The sequence below is a fragment of the Martes martes genome (assembly GCF_963455335.1).
Source record: "Martes martes genome assembly, chromosome: 3".
In the NCBI taxonomy this organism is placed as follows: domain Eukaryota; kingdom Metazoa; phylum Chordata; class Mammalia; order Carnivora; family Mustelidae; genus Martes; species Martes martes.
Window position 1 is genome coordinate 109,620,007 of NC_137890.1, and position 19,626 is coordinate 109,639,632.

General features: G+C 38.2%; 1 protein-coding gene across 1 annotated transcript in view; it reads left to right on the top strand.

Moving 5' to 3' along the window:
• Positions 1-19,626, top strand: part of ARHGAP15 (Rho GTPase activating protein 15) — a 601,263-nt gene that overhangs the window by 81,338 nt on the left and 500,299 nt on the right. The window contains exon 4 of the mRNA XM_080798365.1: positions 8,923-8,984. Coding sequence (XP_080654491.1) covers positions 8,923-8,984 — 62 coding nt within the window. The remainder of the gene's footprint in view (positions 1-8,922; positions 8,985-19,626) is intronic.

Here is a 19,626-nt window from a genome sequence, read left to right on the forward strand (position 1 = left end):
AAAAATGATTCACTTTACAAAAGTGGAATCTGCCACGGTCGGTGCGCCAATAGATGCTATCACTCTCCGGTAGCCAGCCTTCACCTCTCAATGCTCCCTTTAATGAAGTAGATTATGATCAACATGGTTAAAAAGAAGCATAATGCATTTGTTTTGAATACTGGCAAAAACACATTTCTAGCTGGAGTCTAAAATCTCATGGCAGAGACCACCCAGTTCACTGACAGGTGACGTCATTCATGCCACATGGTATACAAATCCATATGCTATCAATGCAAGAGATCTAAATTATTTTCTGAGAATCCGTATGGGTGCTTAACAAGTGCTGTAGTGCAGCAAAGGTTTTACACAAAAAACGTCAAGTATACTAACATGCGTTTGTTTCCCAATCTTGTGTATTTCATGTTGTAACTGTTCATGATACCTAATTATTTTCAGGGCACTTTCCCTTTTTCCCTGAAAGAAATGCTCCACAAAAATAACTGTGTTTATAACATGCTAAATTTTTATCATCTTTATTTTTATCAAAAGAGTATGAGACAGTCTATGGATAACCCTGCAGGAGTCAAAAGCCTGTGGCAGGTTTTAGAGAATCATCTGCTGCCTCCTGAGCTAGGAGGATTTGTAGGACAGAGCTCAGGAAGTTGCCATGGCTTGGGGGCAAAGCAGGCTTTTGCAGATAAACCTTAAGTCTCAGATTCTACCTTTTGGAGCCAGATATCATTTTGTGGATTAATTAATACTTGTGAGGGCTTTGAGGATGAAAGACATTGTAAGCATACAGTGTTTTCTTATTTTAAAACAAAGGACAGCCACTTGGGGGAAATAATTCTATTGATCAGGCTGTGCTTTCCTTAAATAGTAAAAAAAAAAAAAAAATTTCCAAAAGCTCTTCAGACTTTCAATATTTGACTTTAGTAAGATAAAATTAGGTTTTCTGAAATAACATCCTCCCAGACCTTCAAGTTGGTAGTGTGTTAATAATAAGTTATATAATTTAATAACTCTAATAGAAACCATCTCCTGGTTGTTGTTTCCTGTGCCCTTCCTTTCATCCAACAGAAGTGTCTTTATTAATTTCTGTATTTACTGAGGCCATCCTTGTGCTAGGCGCTATGCTAAGTTTGTGGTACGCAATGACATACTAGATAGTCATGTCCCTTTCTTGAGGAGCTTTCATTCCTTCAACCTAGGAATGAAGAGTAGTATTAAACAAGTAAAGGAAGGCATCATTCTTTAAATGCAAATTACAAAACATGCTGTGGCAGCAGAAAAATAAGTTCCCATGAAGGAAGGGCTAACCTAGCCTGGATTAAGGAGTCTTAAAAGCACTCTTTGAAAGGGGCATTTAAATTGAGATCGCAGGACACACAGTTTGTCAAGCAAAGAACTTGAAGAGGTTGTGAATAGGAGGAACAGCAAATGTAAAGACCTGGAGGTCAGAACAAAATTAGTCCATTTTTTAAAAAACTACAAGACTTCCCGGGTCACCTGGGTGGCTCAGTCAGTTGAGCATCTGCCTTCAGCTCAGGTCATGATCCCAGGCATCTGGGATCAGTCTGTGTCTGGCTCACTGCTCAGCGGGGAGCCTGCTTCTCCTTCTCACTCTCCGTCTGTGCTCTCTCCCTCAAATAAATAAATAAAATCTTTAAAAACAAACAAACAAACAACAAAAAACTACAAGACTGCCATACTAGACTTGAATGTAGTGAACAAGGGAAATGGGTTGGGGGTGCAGGGAGAGGGAGGCAGTGCTCAGATGATGAAGGGTCTTGAGGTGATGGTAAGGAGATTACAAGCCATTAAAAGACAGAAACAGGTTACAGTAACATCTCCCATCCACATTTGAATTTCATTTAAGTCTAAAGTAGAGAAAAAGAACACACACACACCAACAACAACAAAGGCTATTAACATTGAGCAATGCTTTCTTCCTTACTGCCTAGAACAAAATTAGGTTATAACGAAACAATTGAATTACACTAATAAATTGCCCAGACAGGAACTGGGAAGGCCATTCCTTTCTGAATTCCAACGACAGGCAAAGACAGAGCAACATATTTAAATCAAAGATACAAAGAAATATAACTTAGGGAAAAAGAAAGAAACTGAGGATGAGCAACAAGAGGTGGGATACGAGAAAAGCCTCCAGGAGGCTGAAGAAAACTCTTGAGACACAGGAAAGCCCCCTCATCAGCCAGTTTCCCAAACAGAACCTGGACTTGTTTGGTGGAGGCCAAATGAAACACACTGGTTACAAGATGAAAGGCTCAGGGAAAAAGCCACGGGAGTTCTTAAACATCCAATAGCAGCTTTTTCAAGATGACATTTTGATGAGTTAGGGGTAAATAAATCAGAGACATGTGGGTAAAATTTCCCTTGAAATACACAGGGGTTTAAAATGATGGGGAAAAGCACTTGGCAACACATAACATGTGCTTTGCCAAACCCAGCATTTGAAAAACGGTTCAAGACATTCAGCAGAACCCCAAAGCCCAACATGTTCTCTCATTCTCCAAGAAAGCGGGAAGGGCAGGATGTCCATGCAAGCCTTGCACAACATATATACTAATGGGCGTAAATAAGTTGCAATGGGCAAACCATGCCTAACTCTGAGACCTGAAATCAAGACCAGCCTCTCTGAGAATGCTTAGCTGTTTTTTCCAGACACCGCTCGTGTACGACAATCATTTTCCTTCACTTTTCTTCTGCTCTCCTTTTCATGTAGGCACTGTATCCAACTTGAATTTTGGTTTACCACTCTTGAAAAGTACATACACAGTAAATTGTGTACTTATGTTAGGCCAAACACCATATTTCATTCTTGAGCTATATGAAAAGTAGCTCTAAAATTAAGCATCTAATTATTTTTAAATTTGTGCTTTATATACAATGTACAGATAAGCTGGATTTTTAAGGTGATTTTGCCTCCTCTGCTTTCGTTTCCCTTCTTAATGAATTGTGTCCACTGCAAGTCCATAAACATGGTCAGTAGATCTGTTGTTGCAATAAAGTTACAGCCAGTATAGAAATCACTGGAGACTGAGAAGAAAAATGTAGGCAATGAATCCCACAGAAGAGAGTGGTCCAACTGAAGACAATGTCACAAGAAGGAAAGCCAATGGAGATATTCAGGATGGATATATACAGCGTGGTGATTATAGTTACTAATATTACAGCGTATCCTAGAAATTTGCTAAGGGAATAGATCTCAGGTGCTCTCACCACAAGAAATATTTGAAAAAGTAACTATGTGAGGAGATGGATATGTTAATTAACTTGACTGGAGTAATAATCATTTTACTATGTATATCAAAACATCATGTACACTTTAAATAAATGTAATTTAAAAAGATAAAAAAATTAAAAAATAAAACCAATAGAAGAAGAAATATCTATTTCTGTGAATAGCAGAAAATAAAAAAGAGATTGAAGAAAAAAGAGAAGCAGCATCTGGGGGTAAAATGATATAACCAGACGTGTGTTTTTTAGTAGAAATCATCCAAACAAGCAAGATTGTCAACAAAGTACTGTGATCTGTAAAAAGTTCAGGAAAAAAATATAGCAGGTACCTTACTATTAAATAGGTAAATTGGGGCGCCTGGGTGGCTCAGCGGGTTAAAGCCTCTGCCTTCAGCTCAGGTCATGATTCCAGGGTCCTGGGATCGAGTCCCACATGGGGCTCTCTGCTCAGTGGGGAGCCTGCTTCCCCCCTCTCTCTGCCTGCCTCTCTGCCTACTTGTGATCTCTGTCTGTCAAATAAATAAATAAAATCTTTTAAAAAAATAAATAGGAAAATAATTAAGTGCTACATCTGTTTGAAAATGATAGCCTCAGGGTTGTGCTTATAGAGAGATGATGCAGAGTACTCAGAGAGGAAGGGCAGTCAGTCATACAGAAAGTTTCACAGGGGAGCTACGTTAAAAAGCTCACTTCAGTTCAGGGATGGCATCTGCCTCAGCTTTGTGGATCTAGAAAGATTTCATTTCTCAATGGTCAGGATCTCTTGGAACTATCTCATAGTAACTGAATTTATAAGAGGCTGATATATAAACAATAACTCTGATTTATAAATTTATAATGAGAGATATACTAACACTAACTACTTAAGTCACCCATGTTGTACATCAAAGGACCTCAGAAGCTGAATTAGGAGTCAGAGGGTTGCCCATGAACACAGAATCAGAACAAAGAGTAAAAGAACAATAACTTTAAATATATCAACAGAAAAGTATTGTGAAGCATAGGGCTTTGTGATTCTGGTGTTGAAAGTCAATCCCTTCTCAGAAAAAAAAAAAAAAAAAGGTCAATCCCTTCTCATCAAAATCTGGGGGAAGTCTTCAATTCAGTTCATTTCTATTCATAAAGATACATTTTAACAGAATTCTTGTGGTGGATTGGTGTAGATGAAAGCTTGTTCTTTTTGATTCCACTTCTTTTATCTGAGAACAACATGAAGTCTTCACATAATAAATTGCGGTGTCTGTACTTACGGTTACAGGCTGGTCTTTCTTCCACAATTGTTACCATTAATCAAAGGTTGTCTTGTGCACTCCCGCCTTGTCTATAGCCTCCAACTTAGGTTGATAAACAGGTACTATCTGGGTATCCCACTGCCATTCATTCTTCTCATCTATATCTCAGCACAGTTGTGTCTGCTGAGTACTTCTTCAATGTTAGCAGACTGGCTGGCATCCAATCTGGACAAATTGCTGATCTTCCCTGCCACTTAACATTTAATAGGGCTTCTAAGGGACATTGGACAAATAGCTCAAGAAGCCAGATTCAGCATCTAAAGATTGGTTGACATTTCTTAAGTATACAAAGTTCAGGGAGTTCCTGTACTTTAAAGAACTTTAAGTTGGCCTGGAACTTGGCATACAGTATCCTAAAGTTAGACATAAAGCTACACATAATTTTCTAAATTACTAGAGATAAGACTATCTGAGCCTTAGATGACCAGCATACTCAACTGTAATTTAAAGATTATCATCCCTTCAAACGATGGGATTAACATAGAGAAGGAATAAATAATTAGAATAATTAATATAGAGCCATATATAAATCTACAAACAAAATACATAGCAATCTTCTGCTTGTTTTAATACTTATTTCAGCTCTTATGAGCCTTCCAGAATAACTGATTTCTAGTGTCTGAAACATGGGGAGTTATTTCAAAGCATTATGACAAGAAATAATAAAGTAATTAAATCTACCTCATGGAACTGTTGCTTGCCAGCAGGGGACTTAAAATAATGCTGTGCTTTCAGTGTAGGGAGACTGGTTAGAATTTTCTTTTCCAGGGCAGAAGCTGGTCTGAGTCACTGAGATGACTAGAGGTATACAGTCCTCAAAAGAGAAGAACACAAGTATTTTGCATGTACACTCACAAGCATATAAGCCCCCAGAAGATTAAAAAAGTCCTATTAATCTTTGCAGTTCCATTGTGAGCAGAACAGCTGGTATTTAAGGGGCAGGGGATGTTACTAAATGAAAATACATTGAAAGAGTGAATGAGGATACATGAAGTATAGAAGAGGCAATAGAGAAATGAACACCTGATCCCAGAAATGGGAACACACACGTGGTGATTGTACATGTATATAGCTACATTGTCAGTAGATGTAGATATGTAAACACATGCATGGTAGTTGTAAGTGTAGTAAGGGTGCACAATCGGAGGACTGTTCACTACTTCTAATGACCCGAGAGGCAGCTTGGACTTTGGAAGATGACACAGGAGAAGAAAACTAACTTGCTATTCACCTCTTCCTCTTTCCTTTTTCTGGGGCCTCTCTGTGTCCGTGGCTGGAACTTTAATGGATTGACCCAAGACCATGGGAACTGGCTCAACCTGTTTGATGACAATGATGTCACAATGAGCAGACACAACTATGCTGATTCTATTGTCTATGACAATAGCATCTTAACATGAGAAATCCAGTCCCTGGCCTTAATCTCAATATCCTGAAAAGGTCCAAGCACGTCTGAAGAAACATTTCTTATAGATTCGAGGAGAGAGAATTTTTATGTATCTCAAGCTTGCTTGTATTGGTCTCTCCCTGAAAGAGTATTAGTTTTTTGCTTTTGCATTTCTCTTCCCTTTTTAAAGAAATGTCCATCAGTAATACATTCTGCGCACTACATGTCCACCCAGTGGTCTTTTAGTGAGTTTTTTGGGGGGAAGAAGGCAATACTCTTGGTTGAGAACTATGCATCGATTTTTATGATGGGTTGAGAAGTTTGTAGCTTTTTAGTAGAAAATTCAGACTTTTGGTAACTATTTTATTGTCATCAGGAGAATGCTTTAATAAAGCAATAAATTTCATCTATGGTTACACAACAAAATTTCTCAATATACATTACTAAAGAAAGGGACCATCTCTGTGATGCTAATTGCTACTGAAAACATCTTTCTTCCAAACATTTGTAGAAACCAGTGATGCCCATAGTTAAACACTGAACTTATTATAGAGGTTTTAGGGGGTAGACAAACAAAATTTTTGGCACTGAAAAAAAAAAAAAGACGACATACATAGAATAAAAGGAAAAACAAATAGATGCATCCAAGTACAAAAATATATCATTGAACATCATGATTCTAAAAATTATACAAAAGACCTCTGTAGACTCTTTTAGACTGTAGATAATATGCTGGAATAGAATTTTCTAGAAATGTAGATATGTGAAAAACTTTGCTAGGGATCATTATTAATATCATCATTATTTATTAAAAATGTGTTCATTAAGTATATTTTTTTAAAGATTTTTATTTATTTATTTGACAGAGATCACAAGCAGGCAGAGAGATGGGCAGAGAGAGGAAGGGAAGCAGGCTCCCCGCTGAGCAAAGAGCCAGATATGGGGCTCGATCCCAGGACTCTGGGATCATGACCTGAGCCGAAAGCAGAGGCTTAACCCACTGAGCCACCCAGGTGCCCCTCATTAAGTATATTTTAAAAGGCAAATACTGTGCTATGTATTAGGAATGTAACAATGAACAAGCCAGAAAAGATCTCACCCACGTCAGAGTCTTGTAAATAGCCAATTCATTAACTGTTGGAATTTTAGTGGTTTGGGAAAATCATTCATCCTCAACCATCTCTTCCCTTCACTTTTCATAGACAGATGGGCTTTTTGGCTTTTTCCATTTTCTATAAAGATCTTTAAAAACTTTAAAATGGTCACTCATGCATCTACTAATTTGTTTAAACAATATTTATAATTGTGTTTATTGGTGTCAGCAAGTACTGAAGGTGCTGGGAATCAGGGTGTAAAAGGTACAATCACGGTACAGGTGCAGGTACGGCCACATACAGTAGTCCCCTCATCTACGATTTCACTTTCCACGATTTCAGTTACCTATGGTCCACAGCATTCCGGAAGCAGACGATCCTCCTTCCAACATGTCATTGGAAGGTCAATAGTAGCTTAACGCTATGTCACAATGTCTACATCATTCACCTCACTTCATCTCCTCATGTAGGCCTTTTATCATCTCACATCTTCGCAAGAAGAAGAGTGAGTATACTGCAACAGGATATTTTGAGAGATAGAGACCACATTCACCTATATTGTTATAATAATTACTTCAGTTTATTATTAGCTACTGTTTTTAATCTCTTACTATGTCTAATTTATAAATCAAACTTTATCTCAGGTATGTATATGTAGGAAAGAACATAGTGTATATATATATGGTTCGGTACTATCCAAGGTTTTGGGCATCCACTGGGGGTCTTGGGGTCTTGGTATCCTCTGCAGATAAGGGGGCACTACTTTAAATGGACAATTATGATACGACCGAGTAAGTGCTATGATAGTGATAATGGCAGAATGAAAATGGGGATTTGGGACAGGAGCACCTAGAAGAGATTACAGAGGAATCTTGGAAGGACCCTCTAACAATAGACAGACAAATTAAATTTTAAAGTAGGTTTAATGTATTTAGGAGTTCTGGGATGGAGACCTGGTGGAGTGGAGTATTAGTTGGAGGGAAACATACAGGGTAGAATTGAGGGAATGTGGTCCTTTGACCTTAAGCAGGTGACTCCTAAAAGCTTTTAGCAGTTAATGTAAGGTGGAAGATTGAGGGCAATTCATCTATAGTGAAAAGATAGAACACAGGGTAAGGACTGGAGAGACAGGTATGTGGGAAAGACGGGAAAGTGGCAATAGGGTGCTCAGAAATGAAAACACCTACCAAAGACTTCGCTGGGAGTCAACTCATCACAATTCGCATTGTACATTTATTTAGCTGAGAACTCCACAAAAACCTCTGTGAAGTTATCACAAATTGTTGAATCTCCTTTAAGAAACTTGTGGCTGTATTAGCAACGAAAGCCAATAAATACAAAGAGGAAAGAAAGCAAACCCGCATTATGGAAGAGGATAATGGAACAGTGCTGCTACAGTGTTCTTGGTGACTGAACAAAATGCATGAAATGCCGCTGTTTTAAATGCCCTTTCATGGTTCAACTGGCTCAGATACTTGGTTCTAATGAATTCTTTCCACTTCCTGGCCTCAGCAGATGCATGAGGTGGTGAGGATTAGAAGGGACAAAGAACTTTTCTGAAGATGATCAGTAAACTTAAGGAAGACATTAAATCTGTTTTTGTTTTGCCATTTTTAATCAGTTTTGTACACAAGTGACTTCAATGCCCAGGAGGAAAAGTGAGTAAAGGTGTATCACCATCTAACAAATCATTCACATTACTCTTTGTAATCTTTCTTTTGGATATTTAACGGCTTGTAATACTTTGATCTTGCAGGCACTTCCCATAAGCTATATATGCATTATTAATGAGCTTCTATGACTGGAAACTTCCACCACTGCAATGACTGTTGGAAAGCATAGGTTCATTCAAAATAATAATGCGTAAGGGTTTGTCACCATTTTAATGTATGCATTCTTTTTGCAGATGGTTGAAAAAGAAGGTTATCTGCAGAAAGCTAAAATTGCAGATGGTGGAAAGAAACTAAGGTAATCAAGTTCTTCCATTCACTTTTACATAACTATGATAGTTTCTCCAACTCCTCCACTTGTGTCACTGCTGTTGTTTAGAAAGGAAGGCCCTATGGTACATGACTAGTATATTTCCCTCTGTTATTACTATGCTCAACATTATTTTTAATATAATTACAGTTTTCCAATAAAGCACTACATTCTATATTGTTGCACATAATATTAAATGAGGTGCTTCTTGTCCTCCTGGAACCTGAAATCTTAAAAAGCATGCCAATAGATAAGATAATGGGTCTTGATTTTTAAGATTAACAGATTAATCATTTTGCAATATATAAAAATCTCCCTACAATACACTGGGAGCATAATTTTTGAAGATTGGGGGATTTGAAATACATTTCCTGCTCAGATAAAAAGCATTTGAGAAAAATCAAAGGAAACAAATCATCTGTCAGGTAAAAAGTTGAATATTGCCACATTTGGAAGTGAAATTGACACAGAGTTGGTAAGAGAAATTAGAAAAAGAAAATAAGAATTCCTGTGCATCAGCACCAGGGAAAAACCTCAAAGGAAAAATTGAGGTTGGTAGAAAGGTAGAGAAAGATGCTAGACATTTTCTATGGATGGGTTATTTAGAAACAATCATTTCCATTTTAGAATGTTTCCTATTTCTCAAATACATACTATTATGTACTTAGCTTTGTGCTAGGTGATATGTAAGCTACAAAGATATGTAGAAGGTGCTCAAATCGGGAGACAAGGCATTTACTTACGACTGTATTATTAACAGTTAAAACCATAAAGGATGAAAGTACTAATTAGCTACACAATGGGACACTTGTTAATTGTATAATGTAATTCATTACTGGAATGGCACTCTGGCCAACAATAGACCATAAAGTATGCTTTTGTTTGCTGTCTATAATGGAGTATGTATATTTTTATTTAAAGGAGGTAAAACTGGAGAAAACAATCATCCATAATTCTCCTGAGCTATTTCAATTTTAAAGAACAAGTTCTATTTTTGGCTTATATTGGGTTTTATTCTGGGATAATAAACAGGGCCTTGAACCCTCTTCTACACTGGTTCTGTATAGTTACTCTGCAGCCACACTCCCTGGAAGGGTCCAGGAGAGACGGGACTGGTCCCCACACCAGTGGTTAATCTGGTTTAAGGAGTCAGACTCTGAAATGGCGACAGGATGATTTTTTGACTTTGGCTAAGCCAGTCTAGTGTCCCCCTTTCCCTTGGACCTCATTCTCAATTATACCAATTCAAGGGAGTAGTACTGAAGATGCAGCAATGACTTTTCCCAAGAGGAGAAGACCCCCCCTCTTACCTTACAAGTTACATTCTTATAAAGTCTAAAGAGGGACAGGAAAGGACCCAAGGACTTGTTTAAGTTACCACTTCAGCTTTCACTGGGGCTTGGTAGGAGAGAGGAGGTGAGAGCTGTGGTGTTAGCTTCAAGCCTCATGCGTCGAAGAGGAGGAGATACTGAAAGGAATTCCAGAAAATAAAGATGATGCCCCACCAAAATGGTTTCATAGCTGTTTTGCCCAGAAACCATCCTTATAAAATCTTTTCCTAGAGGGTGGTGTCAAGAAAAAGCAGAAGAGCGGAACAAGGCTCTTTCCCCAACCAACTCACATGAACACATTTTTAGGCAGTTTCAACCAGTGTGTATACCATTTTGTATTTTTTTCATTTGTTGTAACTTTAATCAGTTTGCAAATCATTTTTGTGCTCGAGTTTAAATTCATGTAAACATTAGTTTGTACTGCATTTCATTATTATTTCAATCAGTTTGCATATAATTATGCATTCTTTCAGATTTTTTCATTTAAAGCTATATACATTTTACTTTTTTTTTTTTTTAACATCAGGCACAGAATTGGGTTGATTTTACTGTTCAGTGTGTGGCTTTGTATTATCATCATTCTGGGTGAGACCCTTAACTGGTTTTATTTTATCCACAGTCTCCAGTCCTCACTTTAGTGCCCTGTATGTAGACTGTTACGTTCATCAAATTCACTCTCCATATGCTGATGCGGTTATACCTGTGGCATTCTAGCAAATAGTGTGTAGTTGTTGAGTATGTGAATGTGTCCTAAATTCCAGATGCCTTTTTGTGTTATAAACTTCACTCTGTTTCTTATTACTTTTATTTAGTGTTAGTGTTTGGACATGGGTCAATATCTATATATTTAAAATGAGTTCACTTCCTCCAACTGGGCCCATTTTGCCATTGGGTACATATACCAAATTTTACCTAATCTCTGAGCAGTGGACCCCTATTTGTCCCTAACTCCTTCCGTTTCCCCAAACAACATTGCGATAAGCCACACATATATCTCTCCTTACACAGCCATTAGGTGTTGTCTCTGGGACGTATATCCAGGAGTGAAGAATTGCTTGGTGGTAAGATACACATTTATAAATCCACTGAGTCCTGCAGCCAAACTTCCTCCTGAATGAGCACACGAGTTCGCACTCCTGCAAAGCAGAAGGGAGCTTGTCCTACCACCATCTCGTCACATGGCATTACAGAACTCTCAGTTTTGCAAGTCGATGGTTGCATTTATTTTTATTCCTCTCATTGGCATTTCAGCTGAGCATGACTTCAGCCACTTAGAGTTGGTCAGGTTTTGCATTCTGAGAATTGCCTAGGTGTCAACTTCGACCATTTTCTATTAATCTTCTATTAATCTTCTATTAATCTTTATTTTTGAAAGAACTCCTAATGTCATAGAGGTCGTAATACCTCGTTAACTTTGGACTTTGTAAATATCTTTTCCAAGTATCTCATTGTCTATTTACCTTGCTGATGAAAGTCCTCAGTGACCAAAAACCTTTAACTTTGGTCCATATTGTTCTGTAATTTTACTCTTTATTGTTTTGGTTTTTTTTTTAATAAACACTTAATGCTGTAGCTATAGTCGCCATGTTTAATAACATGTAATATCCCACCGGCTTGATGACACTAATATACCAAACCATTGCTACACTCCTCTTTTGTTTGAATTTTAAGTTGATTCCAGTCTTATACTAAATATATTTATACTAAAATAGTTATAATAGCAGCAAAACTCCTATTGTTTGTCAATGTTTCTTTTATTTTTTGAAGATAAATGCTGAGCCTGGAATACTTGATTAAATCACATAAGCATTTTTAAATGTTATGTATTGCCATATTGCTTGTCCAAAGAGTTGGTATGCTTTTGTAGCTAGTAACAAAAGGGTCAGTTTAATCATAACCTTGAAAAATTGTGTCGTTTTTATTCCCTAGAAAATTTAGTAAGTATTAAATAGTATACCATAGTTGCAATAGTTTGCATTTCTAATATAAATGTCTTTTGATTGCTGTTTGCCCACTTATCAAGGTACTTTATATATCTGTTATACATTTTAATGAGTTAATAAGCACTATTACTAAATGCTTATTCTGTCAAGTACTTAGTGAAATGCTCCACCGGTAATACTGAAATGATACTCTAAGGTAGGCTGTATTATTATTTCACTTTCAATTTTACAAATGAAGAAAATTGATCACTGGTATTAACCTCTTTTCTCCCAAACTTTATTGTATGTATAGTTAGTACGCGATTTTAGCCCGGTCCTCTGTTGGCAGTAGGTTAGTTTTTCCTCTCTTGCTAGAAGATTCTTAGGGCCGGGACACAAAAACTGCCCTGTTATTTCATACCATTTACAGTACCAAGGGCTTAATTATCACTTAGAAAACATTATTTTATTACCCTCTATAAAGTTTTCTATTCAAAAATCCATGAAAGCTTATCCCCACCATGCACTGTGTTTTTATTTTCCTTCCTTCCTTCCCCCCCTTTTCCTTTTTGTTCAGCCTTCCTCATTTATATATTTTTCCTTCTCTCTAAGAAAAGTTGGACCTCTCTCTCTGAATATGAACAAGAGTGGGTAAAAGGAAGGAGAACTCATGTGCCATGTCTTACATAAAGGGCCATAAGTTTAGCCTTGTCTTGACATGGTGTTCTGTAAATTACCACGTGATACGCAGACGAGATTGGAAGTTGAATACATTCAGCACTCACTTTTAATTTTTTTAATTATTAACATTGAAAATATGTTTTACTTTTCTATGTTTTAGTTTAGGAATTCCTTCATTTGGGGACTTTCATCTCCAAAAGGGGGTAGCCCAGGCCCCTCCGAAGCTCTGTTAGACCCCAGTGAGAAGCTATTTTCAGTACTTTCATTTACAAAAGGCACCTGATGGCGTGGACACTATGTCTCCATCCACGCCTGTCACTTTCACTTCATGCCTGTCCCTTCATCATCCCATTGGTGGCTATGTACATCTGATCATATCTAGCTATCCCTCTGCTCTACTCTTGGGGGGCATGGAAAGTACTTGGGGGTGAAAAGATGAGCAGAAAAGGAGTACGGGAAGAAAAGGAGTGAGGGTGGTAGAGTGTTTATGTCTACTAGCGCCCATTCTCACCCCAGAGCCTGAAGAATGAGACTCGTGTTTTTCTTTTCTGAATTTCATCCGTCCTACCTTCCTTCCTTCCTCCCTTTCTTTTTTGAACAGCTGTTTCTCAGAAGAGACTTCCGTTAGAACATGATGCCAAAGTACCCTGCTAATGTGAACTTATTTTTTTCTTTAGCACTTTCTGCTCAGGAACCCAGTAAATTCTCCCAGGCTGAATTATCTTTCTCTCCTTTTTTGCTCGGTAGTGAGGACTGGAGGGAAGATTTGGATAGTACAGAATACAGAAGCTCTGTTGTAGAAGTTTGCTTTAGTCTTAGGATTTCCAACATATGCTCTGTTATAATTCCCAACATCTAATAGCTGTTCGGATGTACCAAGATTTTACATTTCTTGCAATACTGACAGAGATGTGTATATTTATACCTCAGGGTCTCTTCGGCCCACTTTTAGCAGTGGTAATTTACAAGAGACTTGGAGTATGAGAGAGAAGAAATAATTTCCTAACCCACCAGTTTGAGAATGAGTCAGAACACTTAACAGTGACCAAGGGATTTTATGCACAATCAGTCAGGATTTACTAGAGTAAATCACTTTCACTCCCACCGCTGTGGGAATCATGTCAAGTCCAGTGTGATCAAGTCCGATAACAAAGGCTGGTGGCCCAAGACAGTCTGAAATTTATGAAGTTGTCTCATCTGTAGTTTCCTCTGACTTTTGGTTGGCCACCCGTCATTACCTAAAGGAAGCATAGGAGAGGTGGGTGTAGGATATAAAACAAGTGAATGTGTGAAACCTGAACTCAAGCTAACAAATGCTTATAATGGTAACGAATATTTTAAGAACTGTTTTCCATCAAGCGGTCTTCAGAGAAGCAGTTACAAAGTTGCTGTTATTATGTGCTGCCACCCGGTGTCCATTTTATAGAATGCAAAGAGTTTTCTGCCTGGCTGATGGCTGTGTTTTTTTGGGTTTGGGGGGATTTCCCCAGCTCCCACCTCCCGCCTCCACAACTGAGGATTTGTTTTAGGAAAGTTTTGTGAAGTGTCTCACTTGGATACAATGTCCCACCAATTGCATACATACAAATAGTTGTCATTCAAATTTAGTTCTTCCCCCTCCAATTGCAGTAAGCACCTTTTCCCACCTTCAGTGTGACTTGTTTTTGTTTTTTGTCAAAAGAAAAATAAGATAAATACTTGCATTTCTTGAGTGGAAATCTGTTCCCTGCATTCAATCACTAGTATCAATATCAATCCCTCACCTGTTACCTATCAATTTGTGGGGAGACTGTCTACCTATTCCTAACACCTCTGACTTACTGAGGTTGAATATTTCCTGATCTATGTGTCTTCCTTAGCCCTCAATCTATCCAATAGTTTGTGTTTTTCCCTCTGTGTGGAAAAATAGAAAAAAAAAAATGTCCATGCAGTTTTGACGATGAGTTGGTGAAACATTTATTCATTGGCTCCCACCAATGGATAAATTCACCTGCTAGCCATCGTGGGAAGGTAGGGCTGGGCCTGCAACATTCCAAGCCAGGCTAAGAAGTGGCCCAGCTCCAAGAAGAAAGACATTTAAGGGGTTGTTTGACAAAAGTTCTTTATCTTCCTTTCTCAGAGCCTATGATGAGGCTCTGCATAGACATGCCCAAAATGACTCAGGGAGAGCTGCATGACCCCTGCTCTGAAGACAGTGGATACACAGGTGTGAATGTGGTCTTCAGGGTCTGGGAGACTTGGCTTGACTCCCATATTTGTGAGTTCTATGTCCTTGGGTAGGATGTAGACTCACTAAGCTTCAGTTTGCTTGTCTGTAATATGAGGTCTCAAACCCACCTCCCAGTGTCATGTGCTTCCATGCTTCTTGCCTGTGTCCCCATGGGTTAAAGGGAAATTCAGTGAGGTCTTCTTATTTGATTTTATATATTCAGTCCTTGGAATTTTGATTGTTCTGTGGTATGTTCAATAGCTACTGGTGACTGACTTTGCATTTCAATTACTTGACAAGTCCAAAATACCAGGTGTAATCGCCAGCGTGGAGTGGGGACCAAGGCGTGCACAATAGCTCCTCTCACTGATACACATCTGAGAGGTCAGAAAGACCTCAGCAGAAAGTTCAGGTTTGCCGGTAGAATTATAAATAGAAGAAAATACACTAAACCAGAAGCAGTAGATAGTTGTGGGGTTTTTTTAATGCTAGCAATGACATATCAAAACCCTAGAGAACTAAGGAACAGAGAAGAGAAATACAGGAGATTTGTGCTTTTATAGTGCTTGTTAGTGAGTAGCAAACACAGAGCAGGAAAAATCTAGAGATGTGACATGAAATTCGAGAGTCCATATCTTCTTTTGCTCAAAAACCTTTAATGAGCACCTACTTCAGACACTATCCTCAGAAGTGGAAAAGCTCAAAGAGGTTTGCGATGATGTCCGTATCTTTGAAGGAGATAGGGCAGTAGGACTTTCTCTCCATTCTAAAAACTGTTTTGTCCTTGAAAGGTCTATTTTAGAAGTCTCTTCAGAAACTCTGAGACCCACCTGTTCTGGCTAAGCCCTTAAAGTTTGCAGGAGTAACTCACTTCCTGAGTTGTCTCTCAATATACCGGACAGCAGTCACCTATAAGGATTCAGGTGCAGAGAGAAAGTGTTAAAGGTTTGAGTCAGGGCAAAACCTTGCCAATTGACCCTTTTCACAGCTCTCTCCAGAGCTGACAATGTCATCCAAGAGGCTCCTGAGTTACGGTAACAAGGTGACCAAGCTTTTCCACTGATATCTTGAGAATTACAGGCAGCACAAGCCAAACCCAGCGGATGCGGAATGAACAAGACAGATATTGTGATGCCAAGTGGTCCAATGCCCAGAGTACATCATTCACAGAGTCAGGTTCTAACTTAAGTCATAGGTTAAAAGTTGTTCCCAGTAGTGAATTCTCAGCCACTCTTAGATGATAAGCTTTTGACTCCCTTCCTGGTTGTATGATCTTCACTGACTGCAGATGAGTCTGCTCGTCACAGACCAGAATAATTCCCCAACAGAAAAGAGACATACCATCATTAGGAGCACCCCCCACTTCCAGCTTCTTCTGAGGAGTTGAATGGTGCTTTGCGTGATTCCTTTAAATCAGTGCAACTTCTAAGGGAAGTGGAGAGTTTGGAAGTGGTGAGCCTTTGCTCTGTCCTTCCAATTAACATCAGGTAAAGTAGTTTATATGGAAACCTACATGGCTTCTACCTTGTCACAGACTATACACACTGGCTTTTATAATGTGAGCATTTCAACCAAAACCGTGGTGAAATCTGACATTGACAATCTCCTGAACCAAGATAGTAATGCTTAATTCTTAAAAAAAGACAGCATAAATTAGTGACCAGATTATAGGCTTCAGAGTTAGAGAAACTGGGTTTGATTCTAAATCTGACTGGCCTGAAGTAAGTTACCTAACTCTGGGAACCTCATTTTCCGTGTTAGTAAATGGACATATTGGTATCTTCATTATCTTTTTTGTGGACCTAAAGTTCTCCTTCTTTAAAGAAAATAATAATTTATTTTCTAAATAAATATAAAAATATTAAAATAATAAATATATATTTATTAAATACATATAAATATATAATACATAATAAATATAAAAGAACAAAATAAATATAAATAAAATTTAAAATAAACTATTTATTTATTTATTTATTTATTAGAGAGAAAATGAGAGAGAGAGAGAGAGCAAGCACATGAGCGGGGGAGCGGTGGGGGAAGAAGCACAGGGAGAGAAAGAGGGGCAGAATCCCCGCTGAGCAGGGAGCCTGATGCAGGGCTTGATCCCAGGACCCTGGGATCATGACCTGGGCAGAAGGCAGCCACTTAACCGACTGAGCCACCAGGCACCCTGGACCTAAACTTCTACTAGGCAATCAAACTTTAGCAGGTACTCAAAATAATTTATGTTAATTTTTATTTTTGAAAAGAATGGAAAGAACTGAAATGAAATTAGGACATCTAAAAAGTTGATAGCAGTATTTCTTCCTTTTGAAATAAAATTGTTTTAAGCAAGTTGGAAAATCTTCACTTTTATCCTAACACCATAGAGACATTGTCATTTATAAATTCAAAATGAAATAGCACTGCATGTAGAGTGTCAGAGCGATTCATGTTACTAAGGTTCTGAGACCTGCAGTTCTTCCCCTCTTTGACTTGTTCATCACATTCACCTATGAGGGAACATTTCATAGCAGTTCAAAGTTCTAACAAAGAACCATGAGATAATTGAATTTCATGCAACTTCATTTCTAACCAGTTCCATTTCCAAGTTTAGGGAAGGGAAGAGTAATGCCAATGCGTTCTGTAAACGATCAACATCTGAAACAGATTCAAATCAGAGCCATTTATCCAGGGCTTGCTATAGACTAGAAGCAAATAAGGTATAGTATCTCCCTGCCAGGAGATGAAAAATATAGTGGGAAATATAACAGGCAGGTTAAATATGGGTTCCATCAGTCCGAGGGTGTTCCATATTCCCTGATCACATACTGTCAAAACAAGGGGTGGAGATAAACACTGCCCAGGGTAGACCAGCAGTCCTCCCAATGTTTTTCTTTTCTCTATTTGGTGTCAGCTAATATTATGACCTGCATAGAGACAAGGCTCTGGTTGTTCTGATTCATTTTGCTGCTCCTGGTGCCTAAAAGGAGAAGTGGGCTCTAGGGGAAAAGAGGGGAAAGGTCTATGTGGCTTTCTGTGTTGTTGTTTTTCCACCTTTTTCATTGTTTGATAGAAAAAATGACTCCTCATTAGAAGACAATTGGGCCCAAGAACATAATGTTCATATTTGTATGTTGGAATATACATATTGTTTGTTTTGTTTCTGTTTATCATGTTGGGTTTTTTTTAACACAGTGGTGCATGGTTAAGAAAGCTTTGGGCATGTAAGAGCAATCTAATCTTGTTGTAAATATTAACTTTACTGAATCAAAACTGTCCTTTCAACCAAACCCCAAGATTCTAAGAAGCAAGTGGAAATAACTACACAGAGATCTTCAATGGTCATTTTAAACATATTTTTGTGTAAGTTTTTAGTGACCTGAATAAAGTCTTTCTGTAAACTTCTTTTTCTACCACTTTTATAAGATGAATTCAGTTATTTTGGACTGTTAAACCAAAGCCCACTGCAGCAGTATGATATAATGGATAGAAACTTGAGTATATTAATCTCTTTAATGTTTTGCGACTTACAAAAGGGCATTCTGTTTTTTTTTTTAAGATTTATTTTTTTATTTATTTGACAGAGAGGGACAGTGAGAGAGGGAAGACAAACAGAAGGAGTGGTAGAGGAAGAAGTGGACTTCCCGCTGAGCAGGGAGACTGATGTGGGACTGGATCCCAGGACCTGGGATCATGACCTGAGCCAAAAACAGATGCTTAATTACTGAGCCACCCCGGTGCCCCCACAAACAGGCATCCTTTACAACACAAATATACACGTATAATTGCTTAAGTAGGGGCGCCTGGGTGGCTCAGTGGGTTAAAGCCTCTGCCTTCGGCTCAGGTCATGATCTCGGGTCCTGGGATCGAGCCCCGCATTGGGCTCTCTGCTCAGCAGTGAGCCTGCTTCTTCCTCTCTCTCTGCCTGCCTCTCTGCCTATTTGTGATCTTTGTCTGTCAAATTTAAAAAAAAAAAAAAATCTTAAAAAAATTGCTTAAGTAATACTTGTTCAATGCAGGAAACTTGATAAACACCAAGAAATAGAAAGGAAAATCAAAAGCTGTGATTTTTTTATCACCTGATTTAACTGTTGTTACACCCAGCTCTTTTTCCCCATGCCTAGAGTTCAAACATTGACTCAGTGAATATGTATGTAGTGACTCCTCTGTGCTAGGCACTCAGGAGTACCTCTGTAAGCCTGAAATGCTTTTTGTCATTTTGAGGATTTTTTTTTTAGATATATTTAGATATATTTTAGGTGCACAATTAAGAAATAATGGTGCACTTCATTCTTGTGCCCACAGCCTTAACAACTTGTGAGATGACTACTTTAGGATAAACTTAAATTCATAGGAATGGACTTGTTTAGTCAAAAGACAAGCACATTTTAAAAGATTTTTTTTTTTTGAAGCATATTGCCAAATTCACTTCAGAAAGATGTGTTCGTGTACTCTCCCACCAAAATTGTACGGGAGAATCCATTTCTACACCCTTTCAGTAA